At 45.6% G+C, this 27,503-nt stretch overlaps 1 protein-coding gene across 1 annotated transcript in view; it reads right to left on the reverse strand.

The window, feature by feature from the left end:
* Positions 1 to 4,847: 4,847 nt before the first annotated feature.
* The window catches only part of SMC2 (structural maintenance of chromosomes 2), a 50,750-nt gene continuing 28,094 nt past the window's right edge, over positions 4,848 to 27,503 (reverse strand). The window contains exons 17-25 of the mRNA XM_083179603.1: positions 26,987 to 27,111; positions 25,766 to 25,959; positions 24,872 to 25,015; positions 24,566 to 24,760; positions 19,442 to 19,642; positions 18,640 to 18,756; positions 18,065 to 18,225; positions 12,326 to 12,473; positions 4,848 to 5,349 (exon numbers count right to left, since the gene is read on the reverse strand). Coding sequence (XP_083035729.1) covers positions 5,158 to 5,349; positions 12,326 to 12,473; positions 18,065 to 18,225; positions 18,640 to 18,756; positions 19,442 to 19,642; positions 24,566 to 24,760; positions 24,872 to 25,015; positions 25,766 to 25,959; positions 26,987 to 27,111 — 1,477 coding nt within the window. The 3' untranslated portion in view covers positions 4,848 to 5,157. The remainder of the gene's footprint in view (positions 5,350 to 12,325; positions 12,474 to 18,064; positions 18,226 to 18,639; positions 18,757 to 19,441; positions 19,643 to 24,565; positions 24,761 to 24,871; positions 25,016 to 25,765; positions 25,960 to 26,986; positions 27,112 to 27,503) is intronic.

The raw sequence follows: 27,503 nt of genomic DNA on the forward strand, positions 1-27,503 counted from the left end.
CTGCCACCCAGGAAGGTCCCACCGAGTGAACCGAATGAGCTAGAATGGACAAGGGAACCAGAGGATTAGCCAACAAATAAACTGCCCTATCTGGATGGAAGACCAAAAGGGGGAGGCCTGAGACAAGGCTGACAAATCCGATACCGGATGTGCCAAAGCGACCGCCAGTAGAAAAAAAGTTTTCCAAGAGAGCCATCTTAGATCCACACTATCCAGAGGCTCAGAAAGAGGCTTTTGGAGTGCGTGCAGTAGGAACAGCAAATCTCAAAGAGGCACCGGTGGCATAAAGGTGGGCTGTACGTGTAGAAGGCCCTGGAGAAAGGTATGGACAGCCATATGCTTAGCCAAGTGTTGCTGTAACAAAACTGATCATGCAGAGATTTGGACCTTCAGGGAAGCAAGACAAAGGCCGAAATCCAGGCCTGCCTGCAAAAAATATATAATCTGCGACAGACAAACTCCCGCTGGGAAAAAAAACCTTTTCCATACACCATCAATAAAAAGCTCGCCAAACCCGGTAGTAAATACGAGCAGAGGAGGGCTTCCTGGCCACAAACATAGTTCTTACCACATCTGGTAAAGAACCTTTTCCTCTCAGGATCTCAGTCTCGAGAGCCAGGCCATCAAAGCCAGCTTCCCCAGATCCGGATGGCAACATGGACCCTGATAAAGAAGGTCCAGGCGCAAATGTAGGGGCCAAAGGGGAGCTATGGACAGGGCTTGGAGATCAGAGTACCACGCCTGTCTCGTCCAATTGGGAGCTACTACAATGGCCACCAGAGCTTCCTGCTTGAGGCGCCAGAGGAAAGGAGGTAACAAGGCCACCAGAGGGAAAACAAATCTTTGTGAGGGGCCAGGGAGCCAACAGACAGTCTACCAGAAAGGCCTCTGGGTCTCTTGTGCAAGCGAGGAATCTGACGATTGAGCCGTGAGGCCATCAGGTCTATTTGAGGAGGACCCCAGTGCTCCACCATAGATTAGAACACCTCTTGGTGAAGTGCCTACTCCCCCGCCTGGATGTCTGCTTTCCAGTTCTCGATCCCTGGAATGTATATGGCGGAGAGGAAGTGGCATTCCGCCCAAGAAAGAATCTGAGTAGCCTCTCTGGGCCACAATGCTTAGGGTTCCGCCTTGGTGATTGATATACGCCGCCACCACCGGCCGACCCTTAGAAAGCGGCAGAGCCTGGCGAAGAGCGCAGTAAATCGCCTTTAACTCCAGAACATTTATCGGGAGCCCAGATTCCGTCCTGGACCAATGACCCTGAAAGGAATGCCTTCCCAGGTCTGCACCCCAACCACGAAGGCTGGCGCCTGTAGTGAGCAAGGTTCAATTGAGTATCGCAAAGGGATAGCCCTTCATCAGATTGGGAGTGTGAAGCCACCAAAGGAGAGTGGCGCGCACACACTTGGGAAGAAGAATGGTCTGCGACTTGAGGGAGACCAATTCCACCTGCAGAGAATTTCCATCTGAAGTGGTCGAGAATGCAACTGAGCAAACTCCACCATCTCAAAGCATGCAACCATTTTCCCAAGACCCACATGCAAAGATGTATGGACACTTTGCAGTGCTTGAGGAAATCCTTCAGAAGAATCCTGAGGGCCAGAACCTTCTCATCCAGAAGAAAAACCCTCTGAACCTGAGTATCGAGGTGCGCACCGAGGTGGATCATGGACTGGAAAGGCACTGGACTGGACTTCTAAGAGTCTCCTGAGATTGTGCCAAGAGCAGGAGGTTGTCTAGGTAAGGAAGTATGCAAACTCCTTGGATGCGAAGGGAGGCCACCATCACTGCCATGATCTTGGTGAAGATTTTCGGGGGAGTGGAAAGGCCAAACAGGAGGGCCCGGAACTGGTAGTGGAGAAACCTCTGATGGTCCGTCCAGATTGGCATGTGCAAGTAAGCATCCTTGATGTCAAAGGATGCCATAAAGTCCCTTAGTTTTGGAACCCTGAAAGAGAAGTTCAGATCCTTCAAGTTCAGGATCGGCCGAAACGAGCCGTCAGGCTTTTGAACCAGAAATAGGTTTGAGTAGAAGCCCGACCCCCTTTGATGAGGGAGGACCTGTACTATGACATCGACTCGAGAAGGGTCCTGGATGGCCTGAGACAGAGCTGTTGCTTTTTTTCAGATCTAAAGGTAGGCCGGTTATGAAAAAATTGGAAGGACGCTCCCGAAATACAAGGGAGTACCCCTGGGTAACGATAGTGGGTCACCCAAGAGTCGGAGGTGGTCGCCTGCCACACTGTGTGGAAATGTAGCAGGTGGGCCCCTACCTTGGCAATTGCGAGGCAAGCGGTCTCATGGCTCAGTGGTCACACAAACCAGAATGGTCCTGTTCACCGGATGAAAATTTTTCCTTGCATGCAGTGCAAGTATACACCCGCAGCATAGGAGCAGACTTATCCCCTGAGGGTTTAGCCTTGGACCCCTTCGAAGACATAAATGTCTAGCAGCCCATCCTAGCTCTGGCTGAAAGAAAACAGCTATAATGGTGTCCACAGATAACTGTAATAAGAAGTGAGACACCAGCCCTTAAACAGATGCTGTGTGTATGCAGCTAACAGAGCATAGGTGTGCCTTTTTTCTCTTGCCTGTACTTTTTCTGTCTACACGCTAAAATAGTGTGGGAGCAGAGCTGCAAACCTGGTCCTGGACTGGGTAGGAGTTGCAGGGAGCAGGAGGATGGGGTGCACTTCTCCAGAGGCTGCGTGGAGCTTAATGGCAGCCAAATGCTGAAGAGGGGGCAGGAGAAGTAAGGCTCAGCGCGGGAGGACCTATAGAAGGCCCCGTTGCTGAGGGGTGTAGGCGGGCACTGGGTTGAAAGCCTGTCTACTATTGGAACCTTGGCGGGACTACAATGGCTGCCCGGTATGCCCAGTATCTAGTGGATGCGCTGCATGAAACAGTGCACCACTGCCAGGGTCACCGGAGGATGCCACCCCCCTCCAGCGACACCGCCCACTAATGTACCCCCGCCACCACCTCTCCCCCTCTGGTGAACACCACCCCCTCCCTGGCAGCAGGACAGAGGCGAAAGACTCCCAGGGTATTAGCTTACCCGGAGCTGCTGGCGGTGTCTTCCATGTGCTGCAGAGTCAGTGGCAGGTCTGGCTGTGAAGGTCAGTGAGCAGCTTCAGTTCCGGCGGGAGGCAGCCACTGCTAACACCGCAGGCTCGCCTCAAGGCAAAGTGCCTGTGCTGCGGAGTCAGCAGCAGGTCTGGCCATGAAGGCCAGCCAGCCGCTTTAGTTCTGGCTGGAGCTGCAGCAAACATAACGGGCTCGCCTCAGGGAAAAAGAGTCCCTGTAACAAAAAAAAAATGATTTCTAAACAATAAGGGCTTAGGAGCTCTTCCTCAGTGAGCTTAACCTGGAGGCACCAAGAAAAAACTGGGGGCCTTGGGGCGGAGGAGCCTGGGCTGCATACAAAGATTTGTCGCCTGAGCTCAATCCACACCCACTGTTCCAGTGACCACCAGTGGTATGCCAAAAAAAAAAAGGTATGGTTGCTTGCTTGTGGAACTGAAAAAAAATGTGACAGATGCTTATTCTGCAGCTCATATTGATCGGGTTGGGATCATTTGGTCTATTGCATTATGGTCGAAAGTCATTAGGTCGAATCCATTAGGTCGACATGCTAAAAGGTCGACCTGACTCTAGGTCGACATGGGAAAAGGTCGACATGATTCTAGGTCGAAAGGTCATTAGTTCGACAGGTCATTAGTTCGACATTGTCTATGTCGACATTCACAAGGTCGACATGGGGTTTTTCACTGTTTTTTTACCTGAATGTCAACACAGTCGACATGGACACAGTTTAAAGTGCACTGCATGCGCTCGCGATGCGTCGGGCACGGTGCCTCGCTACGCTCGGCACACTATTTTATTCTCCCACCACGCCCTAGTGGATGGTAGGGCATGAAATACCGCCTGTCGGCACATGTTGGCTCAAAAAACAGTGAAAAACTCCATGTCGACCTTGTGAATGTCGACATAGACAATGTCGAACTAATGACCTTGTCGAACTAATGACCTTTCGAACTAAAATCATGTCGACCTTCTCCCATGTCGACCTTTTAGCATGTCGACCTAATGGATTCGACCTAATGACTGTCGACCATAATGCAGTAGACCAAATGACCGCATCCCCATTGATCCTACTAATTAGGCTAAGGGGGGGAGGGGGCGCAATCCTCTGCCGCTATTTCGGACTGGGGATATAGCATCGGGGCCCTATTCAATGCTGTCTTTAACGACAGAATTGAAGAGGGATCATGGCAGAATGAGCCCGTCGAGCCCATTCACGGCCGTGGATTGTCATGATCCTGGCCTTAAGATCTACAATCCACGGCCATTTCCGTGGACACGCCCCCTTTTTGCTGATCGGCAGGCGGGTCATGGCTTTCGGGAGGGATTGACAGCCATGATCCGGGATTGCATCCCCCCCTAAAACTCTTTATAAAGAAATACAACTTTTTTATGATACGCTTTGTACAGAAATGGCCCTTCTTGATATAACTTTTTAAAAACTAATTTAACTTTTAATGGGGCAACAAGTTCAGAAAGTTGCTGGCTTCCCCAATGTGACAACGTACCTTTCCCAAATAAATGACTAAAATACATTCTGATAATTTAGGTATAATTACACAACCGGGTCAAAAAGCAAAAGGAATTGCTTTTACTGGACCAGATAACTACTGTATAAACTGAAATTTTGTTCCCACATGGCACTTCCACACGAAGCAAAGCTTATACAGCTGGGTCACAGTAAATCTGCATTATCTGTACATATATGTAAATAAATGTATCTGGAAGGATTTAGAAACCGAACATACAGATATCCAATCTATGGCAAAAGGTTTACTTTATTAGAAATATTTTATTCATACAATGTTACATAGTGAGAATCGGAAATGTTTCTGTGACTCCGTTTCGGAGATCACACAGATTATATATAAAAATGGATTATAAAAACAGGAGCTCTTCAGTTACGTGAACTCATTTGGCTTTTGCAGGTTAAAAAGCAGTTAATGTTGGAATACATTTTGACGTCAATTATTTGACTTTTCACAATAAAATATGTACAATGAGGAAATAACCTAGAAAGTCACAATATATGAAAGAAACAAACACTGTACATTAAAGTCTAATTATTCTTCAAGCATCTACTTGTATGCGGCTCCTTTTTTCCTTAGGTTTGCTCTTGTCTGCCCTCTGCTGGTTTGCAGAACCACCACCATTCTGATTCTGTGTAAACCGCGCAACTGTAGACACACCATCCACAAACTTGGTCTTGAAAAGGACATTGGCATTATTAAACATTCCATCTTTCAGGGACACTACAATGAACTGTAAGAGAAAGGGGGAAGACTATTACAATTTGATCCAACAACTTTACATTTATTATAGTATTCACAATGTACCCACATTACCCTCAAGACATGCCCATTTTACAAGTTACTGCCCTCCTTACTAGCCAAAGAGGAAGAGCACACTGCAATGCCTCTTCCCTCTGCTATGCTTTGTGACCTTTATTTGGGCTTAGGGATTGAATTTACACATAAAGGCCCTACTTAAACTGGGAATACACTAGATGACATTTTAAACAAATTTGATAATATCCAATTGTTAGGTCAAAATTCTTAAAATTGTTTAGTATGTAAACACCACATCGCTAGTTATGCATGCTCTGGGGAGTATTCAATGTTTGCTGCACATTCTCAGGGTTCAGGAGGGCTGCAGCATTCACTGCCAGCCCTCCCTGTCACCCTATTCAATGCAGCAGGGGCTTGCTGCCCCTGCTGGTGAATTTTAACCCCTGCGGCGAATGCTGGGGGACGGAGGCAGGTAGGGAGATGTAAGCCTCCCTCCCTGCCCCAGAATTTGTGGGGGAGGGCTCCCGGGCACAGGCAGCTGAGGCTGCCCCCTGGGAATGCTGGCACGGGACAGGGGTAGGGAGCCGCTTCTCTGGTCCCGCACATAACAAGCCAGGACTAGAGTGAAGTGAATAAATGAATAGCTAATGAGCGGCCCCTTGCTGGCGAATGTGTAAAAAAAAAAGTTTAAAAAAAAAGTAAAAAATAAAATAAAAAATTAAATATATATTAATGTGCTTCAAGCACATGAATAAAAATAGCATGCCCCTTCACCGAAAAAAATAAGATTTTTTGCCACAAAAACCTTTATTTTAAGAGATCACTTTCCAGTTCACCTTAAAAAGATGTCGAATGTAAAACGGTGAATCATGGCAAAAATCAGGGAGAAAGCAGTTCACCATCCTAGCATTGAATACTCTCTCGGCGAATCCCAGTGAGAACCCCATTGAAATACACCAGCGAATTGCAGCGAGCATGAAACTGAGAACTGGCCGGCAAAAATTGTATCTTTGCTAACAAGTCTGAATCAGACCCTAAGGCTGGTTTCACACACTCCGGCTCCTGCCGGACGGTGAAATCCCGCACGGCCAGGGAGCCGTGCCGCACACATTAGTTGTGAATGGACACTATTGTGTCCATTCACACAGGACGGCCACGGCCCGGCCGCACGGTTGCAGCCGGATCCCGCCACTGGAAGGGACGGCTGCCGGGCTGTGGCCATCCCCTCCATGATAAAGTACTGTGTGCGGCACGGCTCCCTGGCCGTGCGGGATTTCACCGTCCAGCAGGAGCCGGAGTGTGTGAAACTGGCCTAAGAGCATACAGAAAAAAAACTGAGAGCCGGTAAAAAAAACACAAAATGTAGTCACACTTTATCCAATATGGTGGGGTTTCTTCTTCTTGTCTGTCGATACTAGGAGTTACATTTATAAACCTAGAAAGCCTTTCTGGCATTGAAAGCCTATACACAGGTAGAAATGGACATTTGAGACCCAGGGGTTATCTCTGTTGTGTAAATTCACAATCATTAGATTATCAAATGACTGTGCATGCATACTGATCGCCGTAAGCATGAGTAAAGCTGGGTACACATATATACAATTGTTGGGCCGTTCTTCCGTTCTGGGTCGGACGGCCGTTCAATTGTATAGGTGTGTACCCTGTCCCGTACGAGCGATAAACGGAAAAAAACGGCCTTGTCCGTCCATACTCGGTCGGTCGACGGTTCTTTGCTGTTTAATTTTCATCCGACGGGACGGCCCCATATCGGAACAAAAAGTGCAGTGTGTACGCACGTTTGACCAATATGCTGCCGTCCTTGCGACTATACTGCCAAAGCTGGAACGCCCACATGGCTGCATCATCTCTGGCAGGGTGACTTACAGCCGGGGCTGTAATGAAAAAAAAAAATAATCAGGAAAACCGACAAATAGGGCTTCTCTGATTTTTTAAAACCAGCCCCAGGCTCCAGGTCCGGAGCTGGTTCCCAAAATACGGGGGATAAAATGACTAGGGGTCCCCCCGTATTTTAAGAACCAGCCCCAGGCCAAACCAGCCAGCAGGGTTATGCCACAGCCGGGGGACACATTATATAAGGTCCCGTGGCCAAAGCATTCAGCCCTCTGACTGGTCAGCCTGGCCAGGGGTCCTGGGGACCCCCCCAATTAAGGGGTCCCCCACCTCCAGGACTTACCTGACCAGGCTGAAGCCTGGTGCTGTCCCCGGTGGCCTGTGCGGTGGCCCCCGGGCTGATTGAGTGTAAAAAAAATAGAATTCAAAACTATTGTCTTTTCCTGTGGAACTATGAGACCCAGCAAGCCTCCCCTGCATGCTGGGACTTGGAGAACCACAAGTCCCAGCATGTGGGGCATTAAAGGGCCCGCTGGCACTTGTAGTTCCACAGAAAAAAAATAGTTAAATAAATACACACTGACACACCAGAAAAATAAAACTTTAATACATACATAACACACACACATACCGATACTTACCTATCTTGATCCCGTCGGTAGGTCCCTGGGTCCCTGGCTCCAGTGTCCAGTCCGAAGAAATCCATGGTGGACCTTTGGAAGGAAATCCTACTCACCCAGGTCCTCCATGGGTTCTTCAGTCTTGATCCGCCTTAGTCCTGGGCTTCTTCCATCTTCTTCAAGCTGCCGGAGACTCCGGCATCTCCCCGCAGCAGACAGAGGCGCAGAGATCCTTCATCCTCTGCGCCTCTCATCAGAATGCTGAACAGCCAATAAGAATCATTCTGATGAGAGGCGCAGAGGATGAAGGATCTCTGCGCCTCTCAGTCCGCTGCGGGGAGATCCAGGAATTGCCGGCAACTTGAAGATGGAAGAAGCCCTGGACTACGGCGGATTAAGACCAGAGCTTCCATGGAGGACCTGGGTGAGTTGGGTTTCCTTCCACAGGTCCCCCATGGATTTCTTCGGACACCGGACGACGCCACCGACATGAAGATCGACATGGTGAAGAATGCCGACATGGATCCGGACCAGGACAAGGCACCGGATCAAGACCCTGGGACCTACCTACGGGATCAAGATAGGCAAGTATCAGGGACACCGGGGACAGCACCAGGCTTGAGCCTGGTCAGGTAAGTCCTGGAGGGGGGGACCCCTTAATTGGGGGGGTCCCCACTCCCCCAGGGCCCCTGGCCAGGCTGACTGGTCAGAGGGTTAATGCTTTGGCCGGGGGGACTTGTATAAAAAGTCTCCCCCCGGCTGTGGCATTACCCTGCTGGCTGGTTTGGCCTGGGGCTGGTTCTTAAAATACAGGGGACGCCTAGTCATTTTGTCCCCCGTATTTTGGGAACCAGCCCCGGACCCTGGGGCTGGTTTTAAAAAATCAGCGAAGCCCTATCTGGTTGGTTCCCTGATTTTTTTAATACCAACCCCGGCTCTTCAGCCTGGTGCTGGTTATGGCCTGGGGGGGGGGACGGGGACCCCACGTCATTTAAAAAAAAAAAATGAGTTAAAAGGGTGACTAAAATGTAGACGCAGTAACCCGTCTATATAGAAGTTTAGTCACCCTGCCGACTGACTAAAGTTCTATATAGATGGGTTTGCTACTTTCGCGTACATAGTGGTTTGCTATAATTATGCCCTAACCCAGCCCATTATGATCATTTTGCTCACATATGACGTGTCAATAGCCCAAATCGAGACAGTGTGTACGGTGGTACAATCTTTTTATTGCGACTGTTTGGACGGGAGTACATCGGACATCGCAAGTAAAATTGTACAGGTGTGTACGCGTGTGATCGGCTGTTTGTGGAAGGTCTGACGGGAGTACGGTCGGCCGAATGGTTGCAAGAAACAGGGATTGTATATATGTGTACCCAGCTTAAGCACAAATAGCAACAACAATAACAAAAATATCTAATCCCAACCCATTGCATTTGGCGGACAGAAAGCCAGTGTTTGGGATACCCTCCGTTTTCTGGGAGGGTCAGAAATTAGGATTTTAATACCTACTGGTAAATCCTTTTCAGGAAGTTCATATGGGATACTGAGGTCTCAATACATTGGGGAATAGAGGTCAACCAACAGGAGACAGGCACATAAAATTTCTTCAACCAGGGTGTGCTGGCTCCTCCCCTCTACTTCCCCTTACTAGCCAGTTAAGGAAACTGTGCAAAAAGGAAGGATGAACGTATGTGAGGTAGGATTAACGTGAACCAGTTATGTGGTGAGATTCGCACCAGCACACCACAGCAAACACATCATCATACTTAACTAAATTTAAGTAACACCGTTATTGTAACATTATAACAGAACAAAAATCACTAATGTGATTTGTAAGGAGCAACAAGTCACCAAAACTCAGATGCTCCAACTCAGGTCTACGGACCTGTAAGGTACAAACCAGATTACTGAACTCACTGCCATGCAACTTGCAAGAACAGTAGGAACAAGATCACAAGTAATTGCAATCAGAGCACCGCACTGAGGCGGGCGCTCAGTATCCCATATGAACTTCTTGAAAAGGATTTACCGGTAGGTATTAAAATCCTATTGTCACTATCATTCATATGGGATACTGAGGTCTCAATACATTGGGGAGGTCCCAAAGCTTCCAGAAAGGGCAGGAACATGCGGAGCCTGTTGCAATACCGCCTGCCCAAACTGGGTATCATCCTTGGCCAAAGCGTCAAACATAAAATTTGACAGAGGTATGTTAACCCGACCAAGTGGCAGCTCTACATAGCTGCAATGCTGAAACACCCCGAGTGCCCAGTGAGCAGGTTAACACTGTCCCTTCACCTGACTGATCGGGAAAGTGGGTAATTAGCAGTCTTTGAGGGGGGGGGGGGGGGGGGGGGTGTTTGCCTAGGGTGCCAAGAACCCTTGCACCGGCCCTGCCAGTTGGCACATAGAGAACTCCAGGTAACAGCATTTGCTGATTTAAAATAAATTATACAAAATCAGAGGAATTGGCTTTTTTTTTTCAAGAAGCAAAGTTAGGTTGGGGTGACACCTTTCCTTGTAAATGGGCTCCCAATACTGGGATTACTTATTTGGGTATTAAGATTCCCTCATATCCTTCCCATCTATATTCATTGAACTATGCACAGTTATGGTCTGGAACTGTTGATGGGCTCACTTACCCCATCCTATGTAGGTAGATACCTATATAAAAAGATTTCCTTATTTCTCGATGTCCTACAAATGCTCCCAGTTATCCCACCCAAGAAAGATATTGTTAAATTTAACATAGACCGTACAAAATTTCTGTGGTCAGGTAAATGCCCAAGGTTATCTTTGTACAAAATGGACCAAAAAAAGGGAACTGGGAGGACTTAGTTTACCTGGTCTCTGAAGATATGCCATAGCAGCCACCTACTGGATAGCTGTAGACTGGATCACAGGATCCAATACATTTACCAACTATTCTAATGAACAGTTTCATCCCTGATCTCTATTACATTTGTCTCCTCAAGCTCTCCCAGACTTGGTGCACCTACAATGGGCCAGCATTATTATCTTTTTTTGGATTTATAAATCAAGTCTCCATTGTTTTAATTGGCATTTAACCAATAGTTTGTATTATATAATATATAATTCAATGTGCTGTGCTATTTAGTTCCTCAAACAAAACAATCTAAAAAAGGTGGTAATCCCTTTTTTGACTGATTATTTATTAGATTATTCGATATTATGTGCAGATGGAGAAACTTCCCTAGATTTTGTACAAAAGGTCCATACACACCGTACAATACTGACGGTGCCGCAAAAAAGAACCACACAAAAAAGAACCAACCCTGAACGATATAGTTAACAATATCATTCATTGCCGTCACCGGGATCCAAACATGCAGTCACTGACGATATCATCAGATTAGACTGCATGTTCAGACGATTGGACTTCTTGTTAATGATCACAGGAGTGTGCATCGTTAACGATATAGTGGGCACACACTGAACCATATGCCTGATGAGATCGTTAACGATATAGTCATTGTGCAAATTGTTCATTAAAATCGGATCGTGTGTGTATCCAGTTTAAGATACATCAATACTAAACTTGGCTAAATCGCTTAGAAATTAAGCTCAAATCCCTCAGTGTGTATGCCCCATAGCGATGGTTATCCCTGTGCGTCGATATCGCCTGTCTAGATCATTCAAGCATGCAGTATATCTAGTCAGATCGCTTAGCGAGAGACTGCAAATCGCCAGTGCTTTAAGAGGCGATCTACAGCCACCCTCTTGTAATACCCTTTTTTTTTTTTTGCTTAACACAGATCTCCCATACTAAATCACTGAACACAAATCTCTTGTGCAAATTTTTCAGTATGTATGGGAGATCTAGACTGTGGGAAACTTCCCACACTAAATTGCTCAGAACACAACTCTTGCACAAATCTGTGTATGCCCCTTTAGGCTGAATTACACAGTGTGAATGAACGGAAGGCCACTCTGATCAACAGCTTAGACTCCTGACCAAACCTAGTATTATACACAGGATGGCTTTATAAAGGATGTATACATTTACAATATATACCAATCTATAATGAATGAGTGACATATACTCTAGTACTATAGATTGTAAGCTTGCAGCAGGGCCCTCCTACCTCCAAGTCTGTCTGTTACCCAGTTTGTTTTAACACTATCTACTATTGCAAAGCGCAACGGAATCTGCTGCGCTATATAAGAAACTGTAAATAAATAATAATCAAGGGTGGTTGTGGAAAAATCTTTAAACCAGTACTTAACACAAATCATTGTAAACAAACAAACAATGATATGTAAATTACTATATTATCCTTTTACATCAAATTTAGTTCCTGCCATTGTGGTAATCTAAATGTTAAATAATAGCAATATTCCTTATACGGTGCTTTTAGTTTCATGAGAAGGGGCAGATGTGTGCGCAGTGTTTGGACGCAAATGCCACTCAATTATGTCCTGTATAACAGAATATAGGTCCATTGTAACTCCTACCTGTGAATGTCGGAAGTGTGTACGAAGCATCTGTCCAATGTTCTGTGTATGAGAAAGATCCAAGGCAGCGTCAACTTCATCCAAAATATAAATTGGGGCAGGTTTAAAAAGCAACATGGCAAGAATAAGAGACAATGCCACCAGTGAGCTGTAAAATATAAAACACACACACCCATTACTACACATATATCCTTAGGTTTTAATATTCTGTCCTCCAATTCTGTATGGTTTAATCCACTCATATGAAATCAAAAGCAGCTCAGAATGATGCATTCTTAGACCACTGTATATTGCAGCCTGTACTAAATAGGAAATCACTGTGTATTAGGGGGGGTACTGGACTGTTGATGTTCACACCTAGGGGAAACCTTTAGTTGTGGGATGAGCTTCAGAGGGAGGGGGTTACTAACAATTAGGCCAGTACCCATGTGTGCATTTCTACTTAATCAGTATATGTTGGGCCGTGAGGTATGCTAGGTGTAGAGTGTGAGGATAATATTAACCTGAACATCGGAGATATAATGGAGAGAAACAGGAGGAGAGCAGCAAATACCGTCACCAAAAGGTCTGCAAATCAACATACTACAGTGAGTTAGTTACCTAAGCCACTACCACCAGCACCTGCAGACTGCACAGCCTGGACGGGTGTGGTATAAAACACAGACAGTCGGGATTCCAACAGTCATTAGCCCGACCTCAGAATCCCAACTGCACAGCGGGGGGAGCGCAATGAATCCCCTTGCGGGCTCTCTGCGCTCGCCACCTATTTTATTCTCCCTCTATGGCAATCGGGATTCCAACGTCGGAGTAATGACTGTCGGAATCCTGACTGTCTGAGAGACATCTGGCACCCGCCTGGACACTGAGCTCCCTGTCTGATTAACTAAAAGCCCTAATGCTATCACGCACTGGCTCCCCAGATACACAATCTACGTCTTCATTGTAACAATGTCAGCCTTCCCTTCCTTCCCAATAATTGCTGTATGCACTCTTTGATTTTAGTACAACTTACTTCTCACTGTTTGTTTGTTTGTTTTAATCATAAAAAGTTTTTATTGGGTACAAATAAAAATATTGACAGAAACAAGGACCTCCCCTAAAAGACAATTGAGTAAAATAAAAATAAATGGTAAAGTTTCAGTCATTTTGTGCATATATTATATTGAAATGTGGGGAGAGAATGGACAACACCAATTAAAGCGAATTGTAGAGAGTAAATAGAGAGAACAGAACAGAAATAGAGGAGGGAAGGGAGGATTAGAAATCAAACAACAAGTCAGGGTAACCAGCGATTTTATTTTATTCTATAGCTTCTGTGGGTGTTTGGGGAGTATTTAAAAGCCAGGAGAGTTATTTTATGGGGATGCGGTCATTTGGTCTACTGCATTATGGTCGACAGTCATTAGGTCGAATCCATTAGGTCGACATGCTAAAAGGTCGACATGACTAGGTCGACATGGGAAAAGGTCGGCATGATTCTAGTTCGACAGGTCATTAGTTCGACAAGGTCATTAGTTCGACAAGGTCATTAGTTCGACAAGGTCATTAGTTCGACATTCACAAGGTCGACATGGAGTTTTTCACTGTTTTTTGAGCCAACATGTGCCGACAGGCGGTATTTCATGCCCTACCATCCACTAGGGCGTGGTGGGAGAATAAAATAGTGTGCCGAGCGTAGCGAGGCACCGTGCCCGACGCATTGCGAGCGCAGCGAGCGATGCGAGGGGATGCAGTGCACTTTAAACTGTGTCCATGTCGACGGTGTTGACATTCAGGTAAAAAAACAGTGAAAACCACCATGTCGACCTTGTGAATGTCGACATAGACAATGTCGAACTAATGACCTTGTCGAACTAATGACCTGTCGAACTAATGACCTTTCGACCTAGAATCATGTCGACCTTTTCCCATGTCGACCTAGAGTCATGTCGACCTTTTAGCATATCGACCTAATGGATTCGACCTAATGACTTTCGACCATAATGCAATAGACCAAATGATCCCAACCCATTTTATGGTATGTGTACCAGGGCGGCCAAACAGAATGAAATTTATTTCCAGTGTTGTTTTGAAGACTCTGTATATATTCCATTCTAGCTACGAACCAATTCCCGTTCCTTCAATAATTCTTGGCGACGGGGGCGTGGCCTGACAAGCTCGGTGTAGGACGTGTGTGCTGGCTCTCCCACTCCCATCCTGATATTATATCCTGTTTTAGCCATATGGTACCGGTCTAGGATACATAGGGAGGTAGCCAGTGCCTTCTAGTATCCTCTCCAGTAACCTGAAGGAGCCTCTTTGTGTCCGACGCTGCACTCCGAGAACTTGACTCTGCAAGCCTGCTGTTCCTCCGGCACCATCTTGCAAGGTGCGCTGTGCTGCCGATCCCTGACCTCAGCTACTGTCCGGCCTCCGACGTGTTGCAGGGGCGCCGCTGGGGGTCTGAGGAGTGGAGCGATTGCCCCGGTTGCCTGGGTTGCCATCTGATCAGCTTGATTCTGCCTCCAAGTGAATGTCGCCGCCGCCATTTTGAGTGTAGAGGCCCGTGTTGACGCATCTCTCCAGGCTTCCCTGGCATTCTAGTGTTGCCCCAGTACTGCATCGCTACAGGGGACTGAACTTGGACTGGTCAATCACTCTGTATCAGCTTCAAGATAGCTGTGTGGTGAGTGTTCGGCGGTGTGCTAGCCACCGCCATTTTTTTTCTCCTGCGCCTTCTTACAGAGACTGTTTTGTCTTTTTATATTACTCTGCATACCATGGATGCGAACAAGATACTTCAAGCTATATATGCCTCTACACAAAGGCTTCTTGATATTTTTGTGGCTATGCCTGTGGATTCTGTGCCTCATGATGATCATTCAGCAGATGTTTCTCCAGATGGGCTGTCTCCCACAGTCATCGACCCTCAATAGAATATCCTTCCATTTACATTTATACAGCATGATAAAGTGATGGAGGAGACTGTATCTATACCTGATGTTTCTCTAACGCCTGCGGCTTCTATATCTGCGCACATCGTGGCTGATTACTACAATGGGACATCGTCCAAAGTTGTGGCTCCTTGCTCCTACATTCCTGGATACCTCACTTCTACTATGGGCTATCCATATTTCCTTCATTGGCTCCTTGCGCTGATTATGCAACACTTGCATCATTGGATAGTGTACCCTGGACGCTCTCCTGGCTACCTTCAAATGGAAACTTTTTGTTCAGTTCTGGCATTTTGGGTAGTTGAGCTCTGGCCGGATTGATGATTAGTATTTTAATATGGCTTTAAAATACCTCCTTTCTCCTGTTTTGTAGGTTATTATGAATATCATCTTTATACTGTATTATTTCTATTTACTTCTTATTTTTACAGTTACATCAGTCATATACAGTAACATGTGATCCTTTTATCAGGGGAGAAATGCAGAATGGGATGTTCGTTCTCATACTTATTTTTGTAAACGCTTGCTCTGTTTCCATTCTAAAATAACCCATTAATCTAATATGTTGCTATGTGGGCTATATATATTTGTCTGATGCGGAAGAGTTGGTGTCCACCCAGCTAAGGCCATTAGTCTTTTGCCCTCCTTTCTTTTGGTGGTATGGGTGGGGGGAGGGATGGGGGGTAGTCATGTTAGTCTTAGTTAGTGGATTAGGGGTAGATAATTTAATGGGATCCAAGTATGCCTAAATTGGGGTCAGGTTATACAGGGTGGGGGGTTTTATGGTAGGGTTGCTTTGGGGTTTATTTTACTTTTTATTCCTGGTAGCTAATTTTATTTTCCGCTTATGGGTAGTTTAAATACTGCACTTGGTCTAGTGATATATATTACTGTTATCTATTATGAGTAAGGGTGCTGTTCAGTCTATTACATGAGCACTGTGTTACAATATATTCTGCTTGGCCTATATCTGTCTATCCCCGAATGGCGCCTTCGGGTATGGGTGTGCTCTACATGATACATGTGAATGTTACATTGCCCCTTTTTATTCGGATAAGACCGTGAGCTCCTGATATAACTGTTTTTTTTCCAGATATCCAGATATCTAATGTTACCAATGTTACAGCTACCTATTTATGTGTATGGGGTGTTTGTTAATGTTTGTGAAAAAAACTTTCAATAAAAATTTATTGAATTTAAAAAAATAATTCTTGGCGACGAGGGGCAATGGGGATCTTCCAGTTACAGGGTATTTTATCGCATTCCTTAGGAATGCATAGAAGATTGGTGTGCAGGGGTTGAGGAGAACAATGAGGAGAAAAAATAGAAAATGCAACAAATCCCAGTAAGATGCGAGAACCGGACAGGTCCACCAAATGTGATAAAATGTGCCATGCATTCCACAATTTCTCCAGCCCAGGTTAGAGTAATTAGGATACAGAAGATGAAGACTGTCTGGAACTAGGCACCATATAGTTAATATTTTAGGAGTTTTCTCATATGGCCACATTGACAGAGCACTTTGAAATTCAGGCCCGTTTCTGATGATGTGGGGGGAGGGGTCTGCACATATTCAGACCCCACCTGTATTTGCGCATGTGCAGACGCTGGAAGCGAACGGCTTTGGCAGATTCCACACTTGCCGAGCAGCTCACTCCAGAGGGGGTGGGATAGGGCAGGACGTCCAGCGTTTTATGGGCATCCCCATGAAAACGCTGGGTGTTCCCCTGGGAACATGGATGGGACGATGCTTGTCGGGGGCAGGTGGCTAACGACACAGGACGTCAGCGTCCGCCCCTCCTCAGTGGACACCGAAGGAAATAATAGTCAGTTCAGACTGACTTATTTCCGACGGGGAAAGAAGTAATTCGATGGTCCACGACCATTGATTGATTTCTTTCTGCTTTCAGCCACATGCGAGGGAAGTGTTCTCGTACATCCCCTCACATGTTACATTCGGCCGGGCGGCGTTTCAGGTCTCGCTAAGCAGCGAACGACCGGTGCTTATCAAGCATGTTGTCTCAAGTGCTGCCAATGAGATTCAGTGGATGGAGAGTCCTGTATTAGAATGGAATTGTACAATTGTGAAATAGCACCTGAGTCGGTGGGTCGGTATATACAAGGTTTACGGTATAAAATGTTATGCAATGACTAGGTCGACGCCATGAAATTGTCAACATTGACAAAACGTCAACACAAGCATATGGTAAATGGACATGGTCGACATGAATAAGGTCAACATGAGTTTTTTCACTTTTTTGTGGACACCGTGTAAGTGTACTAGCAATCACACCTGTACCCATGTGTGCATTTCTACTTAATCAGTATATGTTGGGCTATGAAGTATGGTAGGTATATAAGGATAATATTAACACAAGTGTGCCTGACACCAAACCAACACGGCCGTATCAGGTGCGGCATACCTCTAACAAAAGGACCAGAGAGAAGACGGTGAAGTGGAGACTAAAGAGGCCCCAAATGTGCAGTAAAAAGACCAGAGAATGCCTGTCCCCTGCCCAGAATCAAGTCCGACAAGTGTGCCAGTTGGGTAGCTAAATAATATAGATTGAAATTTGAGGGACCAAGGCCACCATCAGCTTTAGCCAAAACCTTCAAGGCCACTCTGTGCACACGTCCCCCGTCCCCCCCAAATCACGGTGTCGTGGTCACCGCTAACACTTGTAACAATTATTAGGTTTAAATAGGGTGCACATCTAAGCAAAGGATGCATCTATACTAAAGGGTTAACATGGGCAGATAATTTGTTGTCGTATTTAAAGAACTTCCTAATTATGAACATAATTACCGCTGTCCACCACTTAATTCTGTCAAATTTTCTTTCCAGGTACTGCCCAATGCAACCTTAAACTCCAATCCATCCAGAACATTGCGCCCCTCTGGCGGAGCCAGCATAGCATTTGCCCCTGGTAACAGAGTTGAAAAAATAGAGCCAAAGTCTTTGTTCACCTAGACAAGAGAGGAGACATTGTGTGATGTTGGTGGTTAATCTCTTTCTGTGCAAAAATTGCCTGCACTATGGGCCTTATTCTAGTTCACTCTGACAAAATCCTTCTTAGATTACAAAACCATGTGCACTGCAGGGGGGCAGATGTAAAATGTGCAGAGAGAATTAGATTTGGGTGAGTTATTTTGTTTCTGTGAAGGGTAAATACTGGCTGCTTTATTTTTACACTGCAATATAGATTTCACTTTGAAGTAAAACCCCACCCAAATCTAATTCTCTCTGCACAAGTTACATCTGCCCCACCTGCAGTGCACATGGTTTTGTCCATCTAAGAAGGATTTTATCAGAAAGAGTGAACTAGAATAAGGCCCTATGACAGGGAGCTGTATTCACCACTGTTGCCCCTTTCCAGTTACCTTTTGCCATGCAATATTCAATGCCTCATTTTTCTTCTGATCGAGTTCTTCTATAGTGTCCAAAATCTTTGATTTGTCATTCTCCACTATTCTTTTCTTTTTCATTAAGTCATTGTACTAGAGACAAAAGCTTCCATTATTGAAGTAAATAAACCCTTCATTAAAAAAAAAAAAAAGTGAAACGCACTTCTATTTTTATCGTACAGTTTAAAGCAATCATTGTAGAACGTGAACATATTAATGATATTTTTGTTTTGGTTAATCTAATATAATATAACAAGATGATTACAGTGGTCTTGAAATGCAAGTTTTCTATGTTGTGCTGACGGCTTCCAAATATGGAGTAAAAACAAAATAATGGGATTTATGGTTTATGGATAAATCCGTTTCTTGGAGTCTATAGTGTATAGAGAGATGAGGGAGCAGAACAGAGCCCAAAGGATTACAATTTTGTACCCAGCATGCTCTAGCCTCTCCTCTCTCCTATACCCTGCCAGTGCCCTCTGGATCATCAGTTTTTTTTCCCCCTTTGGTGATGGTAGGATCATGCGATGCTAACAAGGAGGGTTGCCAATAAAAATCAAACATTTGGAAAGTCCCTCTCCAGAAATATATGTTTGCCCCTCAAATGGGTCACCACCTTTCAACGTATTTCTGTTAATAAACACTGCAGCTCATGGAAAATAATACTGGATCATTGTGCACGCCACTTAATATGGTGACAAGAACTGAACAATAAAGGTTATATAAAAGGCAATGGCACTAGGCCATCCTAGTATAGCACATAGTGTAGGTGTCTTACCCTCTCCTCAGCCTGTGTCAACATATTCATTGCTCTCATGTTAACATTTCTGCCAAGTTTCTCCTTCATCTCTTGCAGTTTCTGCAGTCGCTGGCCTGCAGCCTTTGGATTGTTTGTTTTGAAGTCATAAGCTGTGTTTTCTTGGCCAAAAAGATGCTTCTCCGCAGCAATCCATTCATACTCATTCAGCATTCTAGAGACCTAGAGTATACACAACACATCAGCACGGCTTTAAATAAAGAAAAAAAGATTGACATATACCCTAAAATGTGGTATTCAGTGATAAAGTCTACACCACATGCATCTAAACTGCCACCTGACCTAGTTGGGAGGTTTGGTCTGGCCATCTCCAGAAATACAAATACAGAATTGCTGATAAGACTGACCTGTCATTTATGGAACAATATATGAAGCCTATGTACTGTATATGTAGCTAAACAAACTTTTAACGGAAATCATTTTCTAGTGGCTATTTTATTCACAACCGAGTATTTTAAGAAAAGGAATCCTGTTTTCCAGCCATTTTTATTATTATAAAAGCCACATATATTTGTTGAAATGTGTCCATATGTCTGCATATTGCAAAATATGGTCCCCTGTACAAGTAAAGATGGGCTTATGTGAACAGTTGTACAAGTTCTCTTATTTTACCCTTCATTATTAAAGGCTCAAAAATTCTCTCTAGATCAGTGGTCTCCAACCTTTTTTGGCGTGTGAGCTACTCGCAGCAAAATATACCACCCGAAGAGCTACTAAAATAAAAAAAATAAAAAATATCTACCTATTAACTAAATAATACTCTTTACACATTATGCCACACACTGTAATGCTCCTGACACACCAAACCACATGTAGAACTGCGTGTGCGCGCCGTAGGGGTGCGTCCAATGAATATGGGGGTGTGATACACATATGCCCCCAATAGTGCAGTGCCAGATATACATATGCTCCCAATAGTGCCAGATACACATATGCCCCCATGGTGCCAGGTATGCCCCCACAGTGCCAGAAACAGGAATGCCACCACGGTGCCAGGTATGACCCCATGGTACTGGGTATGTGCCCACAGTGCCAGCAATGCCCCCACAGTGCCAGCAACAAGTATGCCCCCACAGTGCCAGCAATGCCCCCCACAGTGCCAGCAATGCCCCCCACAGTGCCAGCAACAAGTATGCCCTCCACAGTGCCAGCAATGCCCCCCACAGTGCCAGCAATAAGTATGCCCCCACAGTGCCAGCAACAAATATGCTCCACAGTGCCAGCAACAAATATGCTCCACAGTGCCAGCAATGCCCCCACAGTGCCAGCAATAAATATGCCCCCACAGTGCCAGCAACAAGTATGCCCCCACAGTGTCAGCAATGCCCCCACAGTGCCAGCAATAAGTATGCCCCCACAGTGCCAGCAATGCCTCCACAGTGCCAGCAACAAGTTTGCCCCACAATGCCAGCAATAAATATGCCCCCACAGTCCGGGTCCGGGGTCGCCGTCGCTGCTGCTTCCCTTCTCAGGAGGGAGGAGAGGAGGGAAGTTTTGTGCCTTACCGATGTCTGGGGCTGCCTCCGCTGCGGCTTGCCTTCTCAGGGAGGAAAAGAGGAGGGAAGTTGTGTGCCTCACTGGGGTACGGGGCCACCGCCGCCACTGCTTGCCTTCCCAGGGGGGAGGAGAGCAGCACACCATGCGTCTCTCCTTCTCCTCACTTCCATGTACCTGCGTCATCCGCCAATCAAATCTCGCGGGCCGGCTCCTGATTGGCTGCCGGCCGACGAGCTTCGATTGGCAGACGGCACAGTGAGGGATAGGAGAGACGCGCAATGCGCTCTTCTCCCCTAAGGGAAAAGGGAAGCTGCAGTGGCAGATAATGGACCTGCGGGCGGGGGCAGAATGGTCGAGCCACCAGGATCGCTGCAGCGAGCTACCGGTAGCTCGCGAGCGACGGGTTGGCGACCACTGCTCTAGATAAAAGGAGGAGTATTGTGGTCGAGGTCTTCCAGATTTGATTTTCACATGTTTTAAAAAGGACATTGAAAATGATCCTGCATCCGTAGGCAGACTTCCCTATGGTGCGACAGAAAACCTAGTCCTCTAGGATAAAGTGTAAAACATTTTAGGATCTCTCGTCAGCCTGGCCAGTCTGCCTGGTGCACCCTTAGGGCCTGATTCAGACGTATACTCACAGCCTAGCGGATAGGTAAGTGCCGCCCTGCCAAACACCCACCTCCAAATCCCCTCGCTAGCACCTGAGGGGATGTGCATAAAACCCAACCATCTCTCATCCTAACCCGTTTATGCTCACTTCTTCCCCTTCTGTGTCACCCCTGTCTGTCTAACCCTCTCCTTTAGAATGTAAGCTCTCACGAGCAGGGCCCTCTCTCCTCATGTGCCTTTCTTAGAATATATAAACCTCTGCCACCCTGATGATTGCTTCAGTGTCTTGTCCGTATTTACCATGAACTTGTCCTAAACGGTCTTGTGATATAAATTCGTTATGTGTTTTTGCTCATAACTATGCTCTGTAAAGCGCTGTGTAATATGTGGGCGCTATATAAGAACCTGTTAATAAATAAATAAATGTGTATGTGAACACATCCCCTCGCACGCAGCAGCCCAGGAGAGAAATCATATGATGGTCGCAGGCCATCTAATAACTTCAGAAGCCTTCGGTCTGAAAAGTCAGTCAATACTTACTTTTTAGATGGCCACTGCAGTCCATATTCAGGGCTGGGCACTAACATGTGATGTCAGCAACCTGCCCCACTTAGACAGACGTGCCTGCGCTCCCATAGAAACGTCTAGCATTTTTAGGTGGACACCCATAGAACTGCTGCCACCCCCTCCCCTTGCTGGGCGACCTCCCTCAGCAAATCGGATATTCGCCAAAGGTGTTCGCGCATGCACAGACCCCCCCCCCCACCCACCCTCGAAAATGGGAACAATTTGGACCAGTACAAACGGGTCTGAAGCAGCCCCTTGGGGAATACACATGTGCAGAGGTGCCTCAACTATCCATTGGCTTTTAGAACATCTGACAGATCTGTTCCTGAGTTATCAAAACCAGTGTTCTCCAGATGTACAGCCCCGTCACAGTAGCATAGCGAATGGTGAGCATTACAGTATATACATACATACATACGCACATTGTAAGTAGGTAGATAGATAAATAGATAGATAGATAGATATACTGGCACTCAAACCCTTCCCGGTTGAAGTAACCCTGGTGCCTGCCTGCGAACACTTATGCAGTGTCTGGATACATGGGGGGATTGGAGGCACTTGCAGGTCTTGAAGGTAACAAAAGAAACAGGCCAGGAACACCACTGCTGTTATCAACTGATGTATCCTGCCGAAAGTGGAATAAACTGAAACGTTAATCACAGCACTGGCGTTCCTTGTCTGTTTCTTTTGATACCTTCAAGATCCGTGAGTGCCTACAAACCCCAAATATTATAGTATATGCTGCTGTGGACGGCGGCACTCGAAATCAAAAAAACACGAGATAGGAGGCCTTTGTGATCCGACGTTTCAAGACCGTACGGTCTTTCTATCAAGGTGCAGGAGACGTGTGCGTGTATATATACACACCCTGATGAAAAATGTTGTAACAACATTTGAAACGTTGGATCACCTGACCGTTTGATTATTGTCATTTTTTCTGGAGTGCCACCCGTCTGCGTGTTGTCATATATTGGAGTGGGTCTCATCCCCCTCTCCTGGGAGGGCACCCGATCTACTTGTTTTCTGCTGCATGGAGTGCCGGCCACCCTCTGGACTTACTATATATAGTACTTGTTTCCTAGCACGGCCACAACGATCATAATCGCGGTCATCGGGGGTAAAATCGGGGCCATCGCGGCCGCTAAAAAAATCGGGTGCGATGGGCCAGACGTGATGCCCGCGATTTCCCCATAGAGAACAATGTGAAATGGCTCAATTTACCCAAATTATCATAGGAAACAATGGTAAATGGGCCAAAAACACCCCTGAACATAAAAATGTCCCACCAAAAGTACTATACGCCACCCCGCGATCAACGTGAACCCGAAGCGTGGCGAGCGCAGCGAGCCCGCGAGGGGCGGCGGTACGCGTCCTCCGACCTTTTCATGCCCTACTATCCACGTCGGCATGGAGTTGAGAATAAAATAGTGTGGCGAGCGTAGCGAGTCATCGAGCCCGAAGCGTGGCGAGCGGACGCGGATACCTTCACAGTTATACGCGTCCCCTCGCGGGCTTCCCAGGTGTCCATGGCGACGCAGACACCTGGGAAGCCCGCGAAGGGACGCGTTTACCTGTGAAGGTATCCGCGTCCGCTCGCCACGCTTCGGGCTCGGTGGCTCGCTGCGCTCGCCACACTATTCTATTCTCAACTCCACGCCGACGTGGATAGTAGGGCATGAAAAGGTCGGAGGACGCGTACCGCTGCGCTCGCCACGCTTCGGGTTCACGTTGATGGCGGGGTGGCGTCAACTACTTTTGGGGGGACATTCCACTGCTCTGTGGGTTTTTTTGGGGTTTCTGGCCCATTTACCATTCTTCCCTATGCTGATTTGGGTAAATTGATCCATTTAACATTGTTTCCTATGGGAAATCGTGGTCATCGCGGGTAAATTGAGCCATTTAACATTGTTCCCTATGGGGAAATCGTGGGCATCGCGTCTGGACCATTTAAGCATTTTTAGGTGCACACGACGCGACCGACCCGATTTTTCACTGTTTTCAATGCATTTCAATGGAAAAATCGGGGGCATCGCGTCGGTCGCGTCGCAGGCCACTCAAATTACCCCCGATGGCCAAGATTTGTGGCCGTGCTAGGAAACAAGTACTATATATATATATATATATATATATATATATATATATATATATATATATATATATATATATATATATATATATATATATATATATATATATATATAGTTGACCATATAACTGTAGACCTAGACATTGTAGATCTAAAATACCATAACATGTGTACATATATCCTGAATATTTACAATAGCGAAAATAGAAAATTTAAAGAACTATTAATACGTACAGGATAGAAACAGAAAAAAAAGAAGGTTAAAGAACCTTTACTATGCAGTATATAAGGGATAGAAGCAGTTTGTAAGTAATGAACATTACCCTGGCAGCAGCATCTGCACTGTCCTTCTTGTGTTTACTGATGTTATGTTCTAGCTCCTTTATCTTCAGCTGGAAATCATTGTTACTTTCTCTCATCTTTGTAGCATCTGCAGACTTGCTCTTAATTTCCTTGTCATGACCCATGATAACTTCCTTCTGCCTGGTCAGCTCTTCCTGGGATTTCTTAACAGCTTCCTATCAAGAAACATAGATTAAAAAATAAAAGAATTTTAAAAATGTATATATTTTTTTGTAACTCTGCCAATATATTATCCACATACAATCAGTCTCAATATATAGTCTTACCTTGTTCTTTGCCACCTCAGCTGCCATGCTGTCTACTTGCTCTTGGTAGCTTTTCATAGCTTCATCTACAGCTTGTATCTGCTGTTGGTAGGTTGTTTGCTCTCTCTTCAGTTCCTCAAGCTCCAAGACAAGAGCATCCACTTCCTACAGAAAATTCAACAGTACATACAGGATTACAAAACCTGCGCCCTTATTCTGTTTGTTGGGAATCTCTTTATAGACAACATTGCAGAACGTCAGCTCATTATTGTCTAGTTAAAAGCCTGTCAAAGTAATGGCTTAGTCCTCCCTGCTCCTACCTCCAATCTGGCTTCACAGCTCCCTCTGTCCATATCCAGCAAGTTGGGAAACAGATTATTTTGGTTTCACTTTCTGTGGAGTAATTTGGTCGAGTGGCCTCTAGTGGTACTTTCACCTCAAAAAGGTGATTGGGGGGATTCAATCTGTGCCGATATTTCCAACAGGTGGAAATATCGGCACTAGCACATTCAATGATGCCAGTTCTGACAGCATCGAAGGATGTCAGTTTCAACTTTTTTTAAATTCTAATCTTTTTGTCGGAACGGCCGTGGATTGTCGAATTCGCAGCCGTTTCCGCCAATCTGCAGACTTCGACTCTCGACAGTTGGACCACTGAATTCTGACTGTTTAGTTAGTGTTGAAAGCAGCAGAGATTCCGACAGTCGGAATCCCGGAATGAATATTCCCCTTAGCCTTTTATATATAGTGATGGCCACCCCACAAGCACTTCCTCCTGCTCTTACCTTATAGATGAGCAAAGTAAGAATTTATGACAACATAAGCCATCAATCCGGCATGATCACAGCTAGACAATACTATTATACATGTAGGAGTATACTTTTACATGAATGTGGGGACAAAATTTAGGCCAACCTGTTGTTTCTCCTTCATCTTCTTGCTTGAGACATCGGCTTTCTTCTTTGCTGCATCTAATTTCTGCTGAGCTTCCTTCAGTTCTCTCGCCCGCTCGGCTTCTGCATTCTTCATTTTGTGCTCAAGTACTTTAAATTTTTCCTCTGCCTTTTTCTGAACCTCCTTTGTTTTCTTTAGCGTTTCTTCACTTTCCTCTGACATTGAAAAAGTTATACTATTATATCTCTAACAAGTTGACCGGACACTTTGTATGTTAAAACGCTGCATATGCACACTGACTGCCTATAAAACTCCAAATAATTGACATGCCACAGTGTGACCAGCATTTAACGGCACAGTTATTTCTGGAGTGACAATTTGCACGTGGTCTACTGAAATAATTATGGTGCGTCTCATGCAGAGCAACATGCGGCCACCTGAGGATTTTATGCAAGTACTTAAATACTGCCCGCTAAAGACCCATTAAATCCATGCAGTATTCCCTTTGGCTGCACTGCAAGACATGTTTTGAAAACAATTGTAAAGCTTTATAATGAAAATCTAATGAAAATGCCCAGTTATTTTGTAAAGATGAAGTAGACATAAAAGTATATATAAAAAGGGTTTGCAAATTCATAGTGTTTAACTTCTCCGGCCGAGTCAAACCTGAACAACATCGGAACCATTTGCCATTTTCGGCTAAATAGAACAACAAATCTACCTCCCCCTGCTGACTAAAGATCCTCCAGGGAAATGGCTGACCACGGCACCAGCATCAGGTGTTCCTGCTGCAGGCGCCGTGTCCCCGTTGCCTGCTCCCTGGTGGTCCAGCAGGAGTGCAAGCGACACATCCACCAGCTAGCGGTACCCACACCGGAAGCTGCAAGCTGTAATTGACCTGATTCCCGTCTTACGGCTGCGTTATCCGGTGTGCAGGGAGTGTCCCAGCCGAGGTCACGTGCCCAGTCGCGGTTCTGCAGCCGCCATCGTCGGGTGTTGGAGTGGCAGCGCAGGCGTTTAAAAATAAAAGACAAAAAGTTAAGGCTGCATAAGGCAGCCCCTTATAAAAAAAGGTGCATCCAGCTCCTGCCGGCAACTGAAACTTGCTGTCTGGGCTGGGTATAGGGGGAGGAGGAGCCTGGGCTGGCCAGAGGCAAAACCTTAAACTGTTTGGTGTCCAGTCCTACATCCAACCTATACCCAGTGTCAAGCCCTGTCTCTCCTATGGTCTTAAACACTCACCAATAGTTTGTTTCAGCGTATCCAGTTCTTCCTGTTGTTTGTGATATGAGCTTTGCTGCAGTTTAGTTTGAAGGAGATCAGCTTCTTCAGACTTCATTTCCCACTGCTGTTTTAGCTGCCGATACCTATAGTAAGAAAAATGGTAAAACCTTAAAGCGGATCACAGATTGTACATATGAAAATGGTCATTACATGTAGTTATATATTGTCACTTTTAGCAGTACAACTTCTAACATCATTCAGGTACACACGGGGAGATATGCTCTATTTTTTTTTTTTATTCAATTTCGATTTGATTTGCTTTTATTTTCCCCAATTCCACACCCTTTCGATTTGGCCTTTGCTTTAACATTCGAACTGCACTTTTGCATTCGATATAGTTTTTCATATCGATTTGCATTCAAAGCACAGTGTACACATTTGATTTACTGGATTGTATTCGATATTTCCTTGCCCTGCACAGTGTATTTTTCTTTATGATCTAGCGAAAACAGGAATGCACATCTAATTGAATGGA

The sequence above is a fragment of the Crinia signifera genome, chromosome 1 (assembly GCF_055691185.1).
Source record: "Crinia signifera chromosome 1, ASM5569118v1, whole genome shotgun sequence".
In the NCBI taxonomy this organism is placed as follows: domain Eukaryota; kingdom Metazoa; phylum Chordata; class Amphibia; order Anura; family Myobatrachidae; genus Crinia; species Crinia signifera.